The sequence below is a fragment of the Myxine glutinosa genome, chromosome 7 (genome assembly GCF_964187855.1).
Source record: "Myxine glutinosa chromosome 7, kmMyxGlut1.1, whole genome shotgun sequence".
Classification (NCBI taxonomy): Eukaryota; Metazoa; Chordata; class Myxini; order Myxiniformes; family Myxinidae; genus Myxine; species Myxine glutinosa.
The window spans coordinates 160,570,073-160,584,870 of record NC_136267.1 but is presented as its reverse complement, the minus strand read 5'-3'; the positions used below and the strand labels follow the sequence as shown (position 1 = coordinate 160,584,870).

Sequence of the window (14,798 nt, the reverse complement as noted above, 5' to 3'; positions counted from 1 at the left end):
ATTGTGAAGCCAGTCGTCGAATGTACCTGTCCTTACATTTTGTCACGCCACCTGTGATATAATCCTGTTATTGACTTCTTGCTGGGAAAGACAATCAGTGACATGGTTCTTTCAACAAAGACATCACCGAAGGGTAAAATAAACTCACCAGATTGATATACTGAGTTCAGAAAGTAAACCCAAGTCAAGAAAAAAAAAATATTCCATATTAAATGCCAAGTCTGTATATATACATATCTTATGTATCACTACCTGTATCACCGAGCTGTATCACTACCATGATCAATGTATTATATAATTATAATACAAAGCAGTGAACATGTTTTTGCTTCAAATGCTGCACAGGTTGGAGTGACCGTGGCATTCAGGCAGCAGTTTCCAACTATTTTCTCTTTAAAAACTTGACAGGGACCACACCAGAAAATCTTCATTAATGATAAGATATTTGTCCGAGTAATTTGATTGCCAAGTTGCCGAGGCGGGTATCACTGGGCGGGGGAGAGCAGTGGGGGTCTGTGAGGGGTGGGAGCAGGGGACGGATACCTACAGTGTGCAGTTTCCTTTCCGATCGTTTCCAGGTGGTTCGTTATCAAGGGCAGCCATGGAATCCTTTGTGTCTCTCCTGCGGAGTTCCACAAGGGACGAAACTGGGACCAATTTTGTTTCTTGTTCTGGTGAATGACGCGGCCATAACAACAGAATATCGTTGGAAATATGTGGATGATTTGAGCCTGGTTGAAGTGTTGAACAGAACTCAGCAAAGTTCGATGCAAGCCAATGTTGATGCACTTGGTGATTGGTGTTACCCAAACAATGTTAGGCCGAAGCTGGAGAAATGTAAGATAATGCAAATATCTTTTCTTCAGAATGTTCCACCCCAATTAAACATCGTCATTGATAACATCCCTCCTAACATCCCTTTTTTCTGGTCTTCATCAATGATCTCTCTGACTCTCTTGAAAATCCTCTCTATCTCTTTGCTGATGACTCCACTCTCTGCCGCTCCATTCCTCATCCCTCAGATTGGCAGTCTGCAGCCTCCTCACTCTCTGCAGACCTGGACAAAATCACAGACTGGTCAAACAAGTGGAACATATCTTTCAATCCTGACAAATCTCACAGTCTTACATTGTCTCTCCGAAAAGACCGACTGGACAACCCTCCCATCCACTTTCTGAATAATCCTCTCCAAGAAGTTCTGTCACTCAAGCTTTTGGGTCTCACTGTCTGCCATGATCTTTCCTGGGAAAACCACATTTCAAATCTGGCCTCCAAAGCCAGTCGCCGAACGGGCATCCTCCATCGGGCGAAGTCCTTCCTTGGCACACCTGAGCTCCTCACCACATACAAGGCTTTCATCCGCAACTCAATGGAATAATGTTCTCCCCTCTGGGCCGGTGCTCCAGCCTCACACCGAGCTCGGCTTCACGCTGTTGAAACCAAAGCTTTCAGAATCATTGGAATCTCCCGCGATGAAGCAAACTCAGAGGGCCTTTCACTTACTCACTGCAGGCAGGTTGGTGGTCTTTCTGTCTTCTGCTGACTCCTCTCCGGCCTTGCTCCCCCAGCTCTCTCTGGGCTCTGTCCCCCAAATATTCTTATAGGTCGCACAAAATCTGCCTGCAACCCTCTCATGGTTAAACTGCCAAAAATCAAGACTCTCTGCTCACCTTCACTCCTTGACTCCTCTTTTCTCCCACCTCGGAAACAAACTACCTCCCTCTCTTCAATCCCACACCTACCTCCATGTCTTTAAAACAGCTGTTCACCACCATCTCTTATCTTCCCCCATCCAAAACCTTGATCTTTTCTACCCCCACTAATTTCACCCCAGATTCACTTTTCTGAAATACCAACTTCCTTCCTGGAAGTCCTTGCAGTGTTCTTGTGTTTTGTACTTCTCCCACCCCTCCCCGCCCCTTCTCACGCCTCCTCCCCCAAAGCACTCTCCCTCCCACAGATCTCCCGATGTCCCTGCTCTCAAATGTTGTGTTTGTGTGCTTCCCCTTCTCTCCCCATCTTGTCTACCGCTCCCCTTATGATATACTTTGCGTGTCTGTTTGACTTTTTGTGTGATAAATGTTAGCTCTTTCACGAGCCTCGATCCTGTATACAAAAAAAATAAAAAATCTCATGCATTCGATACGGTCTGGCACCCTGCTCTGCTCACCAAACTCTCCTCATATGGTATCCATGGAAATTTCCACGCATGGCTTGCGGACTTCCTCTCTAGTTGTAGTTAACGTGTGGCCCTGAATGGATTTCTCTCATCTCCCCTTCCTGTTCAGGCTGGAGTTCCCCAATGAAGTGTTCTGGGCCCTGTGCTTTTTCTGGTCTTCATCAATGATCTCTCCGACTCTCTCGAAAATCCTCCCTATCTTTTTGCTGATGACTCCACTCTCTGCCGCTCCATACCTCATCACTCAGATCGGCAGTCTGCAGCCTCCTCACTCTCTGCAGACCTGGACAAAATCACAGACTGGTCAAACAAGTGGAACATGTCTTTCAATCCTGACAAATCTCACACTCTCACTGTCTCTCAGAAGAGACCGACTGGACAACCCTCCCATCCACTTTCTGAATAATCCTCTCCAAGAAGTTCCGTCACTCAAGCTTTTGGGTCTCACTATCTGCCTTGATCTTTCCTGGGAAAACCACATTTCCAAGCTGGCCTGCAAAGCCAGTCGCCGACTGGGCATCCTCCATCGTGCGAAGTCTTTCCTTGGCACACCTGAGCTCCTCACCACATACATGGCTTTCATCCGCAGCTCAATGGAATACTGTTCTCCCCTATGGGCCGGTGCTCCTGCCTCACACCTGGCTCGGCTCCACGCTGTTGAAACCAAAGCTTTCAGAATCATTGGAATCTCCCGCGATGAAGCTAACTCCAACGGCCTCTCACTCACTCACCGCAGGCAGGTTGGTGGTCTTTTTGTCTTCTACTGACTCCTCTCCGGCCTTGCTCCCCTTGGTCTGTCTGTGCTCTGTCCCCCAAATATTCCTACAGGTCGCACAAGATCTGCCAGCAACCCTCTTCTGGTGAAGCTGCCAAAATCAAGACTCTCTGCTCACCTTCACTCTTTCATTCCTCTTTTCTCCCGCATCTGGAGCAAACTCCCTCACTCTCTTCAATCCCATTCCTCCCTCCAGGTCTTTAAAACAGCTGTTCACCACCATCTCTCATCTTCCCCCATCCAAAACCTTGATCTTTTCTACCCCCGTTAATTCACCCAAGATCCACTTTCTTGAAATACCGACTTCTTTCCTGGAAGTCTTAGCAGTGTCCATGTGGTTTTTTTTTTTACCTCTCCCACCCCCACGAGGGTTAGGGTTAGGGTTAGGGTTAGGGTTAGGGTTAGTCCCTGTTCCTGTTCTCTGCTGTTGTACTTGTGTGCTTCCCTCTCTCTCCCACTCCCTTTATTACATGTTTTATGTCTCCGTTTGTTTTTTGTGTGAATAATGTTGGCTTTTAGACGAGCCTCGATCTTGTATACAAAAAAAAAGAAAAAAAATTACATGTATGATATCTGTCTATTGTTCTTCTTAAGTTTTCTGCTATTTTAGGTTATTTTGTTGTTTGAAATTGTTATATTTTTTTTATTGTTGTTTGATTATACACTGGTCAACAGCCAAATTGGTTCTGACTTATTTTCAACTGTTTCTCACTAATTTTGTGCCCACGAATCCGAATCTGACCTTAAAATTTTGCTATCACGTAACCTTGACGTAGTACATCATAAGTGTGGAAAAAATCTTTAGAGCATGCAAATTTCTTGATTAAGTCTCAATAAGTCTATTTATTGAGACAAAAATTAATATGAACTTTAAGTTTTTATTTACATCACATAAAAAATGTAAATCTCCAAAAATAATATGAACTTTATAAAATATCACAAAAAATAATATGAACTTTAAGTTTTTATTTACATCACATAAAAAAAGTAAATGTCCAAACATAATATGAACTTTATAAAATATCACAAAAAATAATATGAACTTTATAAATTATCACAAAAAATAATATGAACTTTAAGTTTTTATTTACATCACATAAAAAATGTAAATCTCCGAAAATAATATGAACTTTATAAAATATCACAAAAAATAATATGAACTTTAAGTTTTTATTTACATCACATAAAAAATGTAAATCTCCGAAAATAATATGAACTTTATAAAATATCACAAAAAATAATATGAACTTTAAGTTTTTATTTACATCACATAAAAAATGTAAATCTCTGAAAATAATATGAACTTTATAAAATATCACAAAAAATAATATGAACTTTAAGTTTTTATTTACATCACATAAAAAAATGTAAATCTCCAAAAATAATATGAACTTTATAAAATATCACAAAAAATAATATGAACTTTAAAGTTTTTATTTACATCACATAAAAAAATGTAAATCTCCAAAAATAATATGAATTTTATGAAATATCACAAAAAATAATATGAACTTTTAAGTTTTTATTTACATCACATTAAAAGTGCTTCTGAACTTTACTTTTGCGTTTGTCGGAGCAATCACTTTCACGCTGTAAAGTCCAACAGTAGTCGCCCATCATGTTTGGATTGAATCGGCCTTGATATCGAGTCTCCGTGATGGCAATTTCCTGGTGAAACCTTTCTCTGTGTTCATCACTGACATCGCCAAGATTTTGTAGAAAGAAGTTCAGATGAGAATGGAAGAAATGTATCTTGAGGGACATTCGAGCACCGAGCGCCCGGTAACTCTTCAACATCTTGTCCACAAGCTCTTCATAATTTGGTGCTCGAAAATTTCCAAGGTAATTGTTAGCAAGAGCCACAAAGCTATCCGAAGCAACGCTTTCCAGCTCAGATAGTCTCGTCACAAAATCCTGATTAGTGAGTTCAAGACGAATTTGACCCGAATTTCAGCTGTGGCTGATATTCCTATGGTATACTGGTTCTCAAAAACTGGATGTGCTAGTGAAAATTGGATATCATAATCGAAATCTGCAGGTTCATGCTGGTTAGAATCACCTCAAAATATAAAAGAACCATAAAACTATTAAAATTTTGTTGACCAGTATGTTTGTTTGTTTGTTTGTTTGTTTGCATGTTTGTTTGCATGTTTGTTTGCAAAAGCATGTTTGCAAAAGCATGTTTGTTTGTTGCATACCCTTATTTTGATACATAATATATACATCAATGTAATTTTATATGATTATTATTATTCTTTTATATATATTTGTAAATTTTATGAAATACTGTTTTATTATTGTAAGCTTGACAAATTTGAGACTTCGGACTGCCTTGTCAATTGTTTAATGATTCCGATAAACCGAAATGATGATGATGACGATGATGATGATGATGATGATGATGATGATGATGCGGGTGTGGGGGCAGATGGTGTGTGGGGGGTCTGGGATCATGGGGTGACGGTCTGGTGTGGGGGGATGAGGAGGGTCTGAGAGGGGATCTGAGGGGGATTCCCCCCTCCCCAAGTGGGGAAATTTTGTTTTCCAATATGAACCGAGGATCAGTACTTTCATTGTGTAAAGTGAACTAAGGTATCAATATGATCCGAGGATCGGTACTTTAATTGTGTAAAATGAATAAGGTATCAATTTGAACCCAAGATCGGTACTTTCATTGTGTAAAGTGAACTAAGGTATCAATATGATCCGAGGATCGGTACTTTAATTGTGTAAAATGAATAAGGTATCAATTTAAACCAAGGATCGGTACTTTAATTGTGTAAAATGAACTAAGGTAATCAATTTGAACCCAAGATCGGTACTTTAATTGTGTAAAATGAATAAAGTATCAATTTGAACCAAGGATCGGTACTTTAATTGTGTAAGATGAACTAAGGTAAGAATATGAACCGAGGATCGGTACTTTAATTGTGTAAAATGATCTAACATATCAATTTGAACCAAGTATCAGTACTTTAATTGCGTAAAATGAACCAAGGTAAGAATATGAACCAAGGATCGGTACTTTAATTGTGTAAGATGAACTAAGGTAAGAATATGAACCGAGGATCGGTACTTTAATTGTGTAAGATGAACTAAGGTAAGAATATGAACCGAGGATCGGTACTTTAATTGTGTAAAATGATCTAACATATCAATTTGAACCAAGTATCAGTACTTTAATTGCGTAAAATGAACCAAGGTAAGAATATGAACCCAGGATCGGTACTTTAATTGTGTAAAATGAACTAAGGTACCAATTTGAACCCAGTATCGGTACTTTCATCGTATAAAATGAACTAAGGTATCAATAAAATCCGAGGATGTGCTGAAATATCTTTGCTGTTATGAAATGTGATTTTTTTTTTTTAAGCTCTTTCAATCAGGTGTCCTTTTTTCTCTTTTTCCATTGTGGTATTTCACCATGGGCTTCCAGCTAGTGCTCTATAAAGAGTAAGGTACATTTCATCTCAAGGGGTTAGTGAAGTTATGGACGAAATAATTTTTTGTGACTGGTATATGGAGCTTTCATAAATTGAGTTACCATATTTTTCATCAATTTTCACAAATTGACTTACCTGTTTTTTCAAAGAATCCAGCTGTGCCTTCACGCGCTTGATTTGACGATGCATTTTAGACATCTCCGCCTTTACCTCGTGAAGTTGATGGTTGGCATTATCTGCTGAAGTTGAGACATCAAGAAGCTGCAAAGGATATCAATTTTTATTTTTCAGCATTGAATTTTGGAAGTAACGTACAATGTCAAAATAATTTTCACCTTTTTTCTGTAGACATCTTGAGCATTGGCCTGACTCTGTGCTGCGATGGCACCATATTCTGCACGTATTTCACTGATGATCCCTTCAAAGTCAAATGAATGGTTTGTGTCAACTGACACAAACAACGACGCGTCTTTGATCTGCAGCTCGAGATCTTGTAATTCCTGACAAGCGATAATGAATTTATTAGTGACAAATATTGCTCCTTTCATGCTGTAATGACGTTGACGTAAAAAAAATTAGCATCAACTTACCTTTGCAAAGAGCATTTTCAAAAAATTTATTTCATCCACCAAAATTTGCTTTTCGCATTCTTTCTCATTTTTTTTAAATCTGGAAATTCCAACATCCTTGGAAAAGAAAAAGCAAAATCAGCAATTAATGAGGGGAAAGAAAACCCGTCTAAAGTGTTACGAGAACAAAAGAGATAATCTTATTATAATGAAGCAAACGTATATGGTTATGTATGTATATTTGTAACCAAAACTTCCTCTTCTTCTTCATATCATTATCACACTAAAATATGCCATTTGGTGTTTGTCTGTCTGATGATTTTTGGCCAGGATACATTCCGTCGTTACTTATCCAATCTCAAACAAACATGACAGGATAACTGAGGGTCACACAATGAAGGTTGTAGCGCATTCATTCCGCCCCCCCCCCCCCCCCACCCCCTCAAGGGGGTTTTCTCCCTTGAGCGGGTTTTCCCCACCATTGCCGTCAATGAGGTTGCGTGTTGAGGTGTGTATCCATGTTAAGTTAGCTTTATCTTGGCGTTTTCCAAGGCTGCTTCCAATAACAAAACTAACAATAATAACATAATATTAATGTTATTAAAAAATAATATTTATACTAATAATATCCCACATCCCCAAGGCATTTTTCCTCCTTGAACAAACGTCAAGTCAACGTTTATAAATAGCTTATCATGGCGTTTTCATGTTAGCAACAGCCCAACGTCCTCTATCAGTAGTATAAATATTATAAACCACAAACATGTATGATTAGCTTTTTTAACAGTCGCTAATACTGTTTATAACACTAAATAACGAAATTTGGAGGAACCCCGACGTCCATGAGGTAAGTTTTACTTACAGAACTGAGCAAAGATCTACTGTACTCTATATACCCCACAAGTGTTGGGTTAATAACATGGCCCTTCCTGCCGCTTCCGTGGCATTTTTCGTGGCGAACTTTTGAAACTTGCTCCTGCTGTTTAACACGAAACTGAAAGGGAGGAAGCCCGGCTTGTGCTCATTTGCCAAGCTACTAGCTAGCGCTTGCCAAGCTAGCCGTTCCTTAACGGTTTTGAATGGAGTGCTTGTTCGAATGCTTACACCATTTGGCGGTCTCTCCACAAGAAACTTGGTAAATGAACACACACACAATGTTCTTGAGACCCGACCATAGATCGACTGTACTCTATGTACCCCAAAGAGAAATGACCATTCCTGCCACTCCCATAGTGAGTGGGTGTACTAGTCACAGTAAAATACGCAAATTGGTGTCCGTCTGTCTGACGATTTTTGACCGTGATACATTCGGTCGTTACTTATCTAATCTCCACCGAACTTGACACGAGGACTAAGGGCCACACAATGAAGGTTGTGGCGTATTAATTTGCCCTCCACCCCAAGGGGATTTTCTCCGCCAAGGGGGTTTCCCCGCCAATGAGGAATGCGTGTTGAGGTGTATATCCGTGTTAAGATAGCTTTATCGTGGTGTTTTTCCAAGGCATTTCCAATAACAAATGCTGATAATTCTAATAATAATAAAAATTATAATAGCATAATATTAATGTTATTACAAAACAATATTAATTCTGTTACGTGGTCCCCTCGGTGACTACCTGGTCTCGGTGACCCCCGGACCGTGAGAGGAACTTCGCCAGAAAGTGGTATTATATATGCGCTTTCGCAACGCAATCCCTAGGAATTCCACCCAAGAGAAAACTGATTTTCAATGATATATTTCAATGGTAATGATACCATACAATTTCAATGATACAATCAAGGATATATTCCCCGAGCAATCCACCATCCACAATTCACACTCAACAATCAATCCCCTAGATGATTAAGATGGCCATCTTACATACGTGTGTCCCCTTTTGTACTCACGACCCCCTTTGGTCTCTGTCCCTCACAATGTCTCTGGGCCCCTCCTGACCAAGATGATGGTCGGCTTCGCCGTACTCGGGCGGTTGAACGAACCCCGGGTGGACGTTTTTCCACCGGGCATGTATCGTACCGGGAACCAAGGCTGCAGCCCCCTCTTGGCCCCGCGAAGCGGGTACTGTACAGCAGGCAAAAGCCACACGCCGCTTGCAACGCGTGTTAGGCCCCAACGTGCGACCCGTACGCGTCTTTGTAGACGGTGCCGCGAATGGTGCCAGACGCTGGGTCGGTGCACGGCCCCACGGCAGCTTGACGTGTCCACCGGGTAGGTACCCGTCCCGGTAACTCCTCTCGCCAGACGGCTTGGGAACGCCGCTTTTCCACACGGCTCAATATCGATCCCACCTCTCGTCGGAGCGGGGCGAGGAAGAAGAATTCTCGTCGCTTCTCTCGACCTCGTGTCTTTTCTTCTTCCGTTTCCGGTCTCTTTTTCCAGAAGGGCTCCTGACCCTCCAACCACAACAACCCTTAATCGACTACACATTAATAAGCAAAGACCTGAATAGTAATTCACATACATTCCATAAATATGTAACAATACTAATAATATCCCACCTCCCTAAGGGGTTTTTCCTCCTTGAACAAACACCGTGTTAATGTGTATAAACAGCTTATCGTGCCGTTTTCGTAGGAGTACCTCTACCAGAAGTAAAAAATATTATAAACCACAAACACCCATGATTACCTTTTCAAAACAGTCGCTACTGCTGTTTATCACTAAACTGAAATATATTTGGAGGAATCTGGGCATCCATCTATGCTTATCACGTCGACTAACGCACCTGATCATAGACCTGCTGTAATCTATATATCCCACCAAGGGTTAATAACATGACCCTTCCTGCTGCCAACGTGGAGGTCTTCCAAGAAGTTTTTGAACTCCATAATAGTAATAATAATTGGCAATAATAAGAAGACTTCCCCTGCCGCTCCCGTAGTGAGGGGGTGTACTAGTGTATATAAAACCAAAAAAACACAATCCATGAGGAGGTGAGGTGGTGAAGCCGTGTGCCTATATATCTACTAATTATGTACTGTTTGAACATCGGCTGCATCCTGTCTATTAATTATGTACGTCTATTAATTACGCATTACGTAATTACGAATTATGCATTACTATTAATTACAAGGCTAACCCCCGCTCTAGCAGGGAAAATGGCCTTTAAAATGCATGTTGTGTGTGTTGTTGTATTAATTACGCACTGTTGGAATATACCTTTTGACCCTTTAGACTGCTGAGACCCTTAGACCTTTGAAGACCTTTTAAGTCCCCAAGACCCTTGAGACCACCAAGACCCAAACGACCCTTAAAGACCTTTAAAGACCCAGAGGACCCTGAAGATCATAAATACCCTGAAGACCCAAAAGATCCCAAAGACCCAAAATATCCTGAAGACCCAAAAGACCCAGAGGACCCAAAATATGCTAAAGATCCTTAAAGACCCTGAAGACCCAAAACACTGTGAAGACGCAAGACCCTGAATACCCAAAAGACCCTGAAGACTCAAAAGACCCAAACAACCCTTGAAGACACAGAGGGCCCTGAAGACACAAAGATCCCGAAGACCATTACAGACGACAAAGACAGTTATTACCCCCAAAGACCCGTAAGACGCTTTTGACCCATTACACCAGCTTGGACCCTTGACCATTTAAAGCTTTAGACCACTTGGACCATTTTAGATTACAAATAAATAATATCACCAATATTACAAATAAATTTGTACAAAGTAAATGTTTGTATTATGTTGGGTGTAAATCATGACTTCACAGCAACTTAAGTTCAGACAGGTCATTATCCTCAGTTAAAACAAGCCTTTGCCTCTGCAGCGACTTGTGGTGAGGTGAGCATATAGTCAGGTTCAGTATGTCCAGATTTAAAGTTTCGTTGGATTTTTTGGGGGATTTGGAAAACTATATATTTTTGGAAACTATATTGTATAGTCAGTCAGAAAACCAATGTTGCTATTTGCACAGACTCCTGTATGGCGGCCATCTTGGATTTTCAAAATTGCCGCCGTAGAACTAATTTTTCTCAATATCTCAGCTTCTAAATAACATAGAGCTTTGATTCTAACGGCTAAACATACATTTTCAAGGGCCCCGAATCCAATGGTAACAAGTTCGATAAGCTAGACATGACCATAGAGCTCCTATGTGGCGGCCATCTTGGATTTTTCAAACTGGCCACCGTAAAATTGATGTTTCTCAGGATCTCATCTTCTAAATAAGACGGAGCTTTGATTTTTCTAAATCCCCAAAACAATCCAACGAAATCTAAAAATCTGGACATGCTGAACCTGACTGTGTTGACTGTAATGAGAAATACTATTCTACTGCGAGTGTTTTGCCCTTTGTGGGCCTTTGTGGCATACTGCCAAATAACACAGATACTCCTAATGTTCATGAGAACTTAAAATCTGTTTACGGGTGGACAAGCTACTAAAGTAATAAGTTTGATCCCCAGGGTACAGCTGAGGAAAATAATTAGTTTACAGCGTGTGTTTTTGTATTATTTATATACTAAGCAATATACCTGATATTGTGGTGATGGTGGTCGTGTATTTGTAGCCTATTATACATCAATATGTCTGTGGTGGTGGTTGTATATATCGGTGACGGTTCCCTTTGCTTTGCTGTCTTTGCAGGTTCTACAATCTACATGTCACATTATGAGTGAGATGCAACAAGATGGTGAAGGGGCGGGGCAAGCCCAGGAGTCCACGAACTGTAAGCAGTGCATTTTATGCAAGGCTGATGATGTCAAGAAAGGATCCTTGGTGTTAAACCCCAGAATAGATTCCTACCAACATTTATTGAAGACAATAGAAGAAAGGGCCAGTTTGCATGATGGCATCTACGTTCAAGTCCATAAACGACTCCAAAACAGCACAAAAGAAACACTCTCTACAGAGAAGGCAGTTTGGCATCGCACTTGTTACTCCAGTGCAACTAACAAGAGCGAGATACAACGTGCCAGAGACCGCCATGCGCATGCAGTAACAACTGGACACTATACTGCAAAAAAACGCGGACAGAAGAGAGCAAGCACAGAAATGGACGAGCCAGGCTCATCAACATCTGATGCAACATCCCCGTTCACACGCTCATGTACAGTGCCACTGGATAAAGAGCAGTGTTTCTTCTGCCAAAAAGATGATGGCCAACTACTCTACCAGGTTAGGACTGAAAATGCTGGTCAAGAGCTTAGAGAGGCTGTAGAGAAGTCCCAAGATGCATTATTGAAAACACGATTCAACACATGTATCTCACCAGGTGATGCACACGCAATTGACCTTTGGTACCACAAATCTTGTTGGAGAAGACATGTGTTCCATGTAGTACGAGACAGACCTAGCGCAAACAGAAGCAGCGCAGACAAAGAACTATTGCTGCAACGGGCAAGTCTGATTGAGATGATCAACCTGATAGATGTCAAAACACAAAACCAAGCTTATCTCTCCATGGATGACATTGAAACCACTTATGTCAATATGATTGGCGCAGAACACTTGGAAAAGCATGTACCTACATTCAATAGAAAGTGGCTGAAAGAAAGAATCGTCACTGAGTTGCCAAGCGTGACATCTGTTCTCCAAAAAGACCGAAGAAAATCGGCCATCCTCTACTGTCCAGATGCATGTGAGGAAAGCATGGTTCATTCTGCAATCACAAGTGATGGCGATGACGAGAACAACATGAAGACAATCTACAAAGCAGCACAAGTGATACGGAAGAGCATCGCAGAATTCATTAAGAAGGACCCGGAAGCAAATACCATGCAGGTGTCCACTGTCCAGCGATATCAACGATGTTCCGGCTGAACTATACACCATGATCCGCTGGGTAATGGTAGGGCCTGTCGACAAGCTGGAAACTGAGAGGAGGACCAGTGTTGTTGACAGATCATCACTCACTGTGAGTCAGAACATCATGTATGGATTCAAATCCAACAGACAGGTGAAGTACAAACCAAGCAGCGAATCCGCAACATTCAGGCCACCCCATTCAAGAGAAAACCCCCAAGTCCTGGGATTGGCTCTGACTGTCCATCATGACACATGCAACAAAAAGCTGATGGGACTTCTCAATGCACATGGCTACTGTGTTTCGATTGTCCGCGCCCTCCTCATGGAAACTGCTCTTGCCAATGCTGTCGTAGAAAACACCAGGCAGTTTGAAGGTCTGTACGTGCCACCATTCCTGAAAAGGGGAGCCTTTGTGTTATTTGCTGCAGACAACACGGACTTTGCCGAGGATACTCCTGACGGGAAAGGAACCACTCACGCAACGATTACTGCAGTGTACCAGAAGTCAGATGTCCCTGGAGAACCAGTTGCGCAACCTCTGATCATCGGTGATGCACAGAGTCTATCGGTCACTCCATACCATGTAGATGTGCTGCACTGTGACGAGCCGAAACCACAGCTTACGAAGAGAACAGAGGAGTTTGTCATCAACAAGGGGGTCTCCAGATCCTATCAACTGACACAACTGGGATGGGTTGTTGCTTCTGCTCTATCCAGGATGAAAGCAAGGGAACACTCCAGCAAGATTCCAGGTTGGGCAGGATACAACTCGCTCTTGTCTGAACGCCAGTCCATGACTCGGGTTGGTGCCTTGCCACTACTTCCAGAGGTGGCGCATGAGTGGCCAACCCTACTGACCGTGATCATGCAAGCCAGTCAGCTAAGGATGTTGGCAGTTGGTGAAGATCATCCCACTGTAATTTCATTTGACATGGCCCTCTACGAGAAGGTGGTGCAACTGCTGGATGCAAGACCTGACTTGAAACGCACAGTCGTCCCCAGACTGGGTGAGCTGCATGTTGTCATGGCGGCTCTCCGAGCCCTCGGAGCCTCCATGGAGAACTCAGGCATTGATGATGCTTGGGTAGAAGCTGATGTCTATGGTCCAGCCACGACGCGGCAAATCCTGAAATGTACACACTACAAGCGGTCTCTCCGTGCCCATATATATTCATATGTAGCACTTTATGAAATGGTTCTGGAGGAGTTCTTGAAGGACAACCCACAAGTAAAGGATGTGTGTTTCGAGGCAACAGAGGGAGTAGAAGCTGCCTGTGCTGAGACGAACAAGTGCACGAAAGCTGAATCTGTAAAACAAGCAAACACCAAACTCCTTCAAGTCTTGACATCTGATGGGGTGGTGACGGCACTCGAGGAGTGGGAAGCGCGGAGATCCAAGAATGCAATGTTCAAGTCAATGATGAACTATCTACATCGGGTGGAGACAATCCTGTTATTCGTGGCAGCATCACGGAGTACTGACCTGGTGCTTCACCTCCAAGCTGGAGAAGAACTGAGCAAGTTATTCTTTGCCATGGACCGGATCAAATACAAGCGGCTCTGGCCCCGATACATCGCAGACATGTATGACCTAAGAACCAATCACCCTAGGACCTGGGAAGAACTAGGAGCTGGCAATCTATCAGTAACCAAGAATGACATCCCGTTTGTATCCATTGGACCAGATCATGCATGTGAACATCTGAACAAGCTGATGAAGATTCACTCTGGACTGATTGGCATCTCTAACAATGCCAATGCTAGACAGAGATTCTTCATGGTTACACCAGAATTATCACGCCTGTCAAAAGACTTCAAGAGTCAGTTTGGCCTGGAAGGTGACAAGATCACAGAACATCATGACCTTGGTCCAAGTGCAGTCAAGAGGGAGCATGAAGCAATCAACAAGATCAAGGCTGCGATACTGAGTCACGGGAATCCATTTGACACTGAAGGTGACAAGCTGCACAATGTGATAACGAATGCTTACATCCCAGACGAGTATGTACCACAGATCTTGAACATTGATGTCACTGGTCAGAAGTTGTATGAAGACTACGTGTCGGAGCGTATCAATGG

The 14,798-nt window shown here is 42.1% G+C and overlaps 1 protein-coding gene across 1 annotated transcript in view; it reads right to left on the bottom strand.

The window, feature by feature from the left end:
* LOC137430907 (keratin, type II cytoskeletal 8-like) overlaps nt 1–14,798 on the bottom strand; it is an 86,069-nt gene that overhangs the window by 52,608 nt on the left and 18,663 nt on the right. Inside the window, exons 4-6 of the mRNA XM_068121678.2 lie at nt 6,988–7,083; nt 6,733–6,897; nt 6,533–6,658 (exon numbers count right to left, since the gene is read on the bottom strand). Of these exons, the coding sequence (XP_067977779.2) occupies nt 6,533–6,658; nt 6,733–6,897; nt 6,988–7,083 (387 nt within the window). The remainder of the gene's footprint in view (nt 1–6,532; nt 6,659–6,732; nt 6,898–6,987; nt 7,084–14,798) is intronic.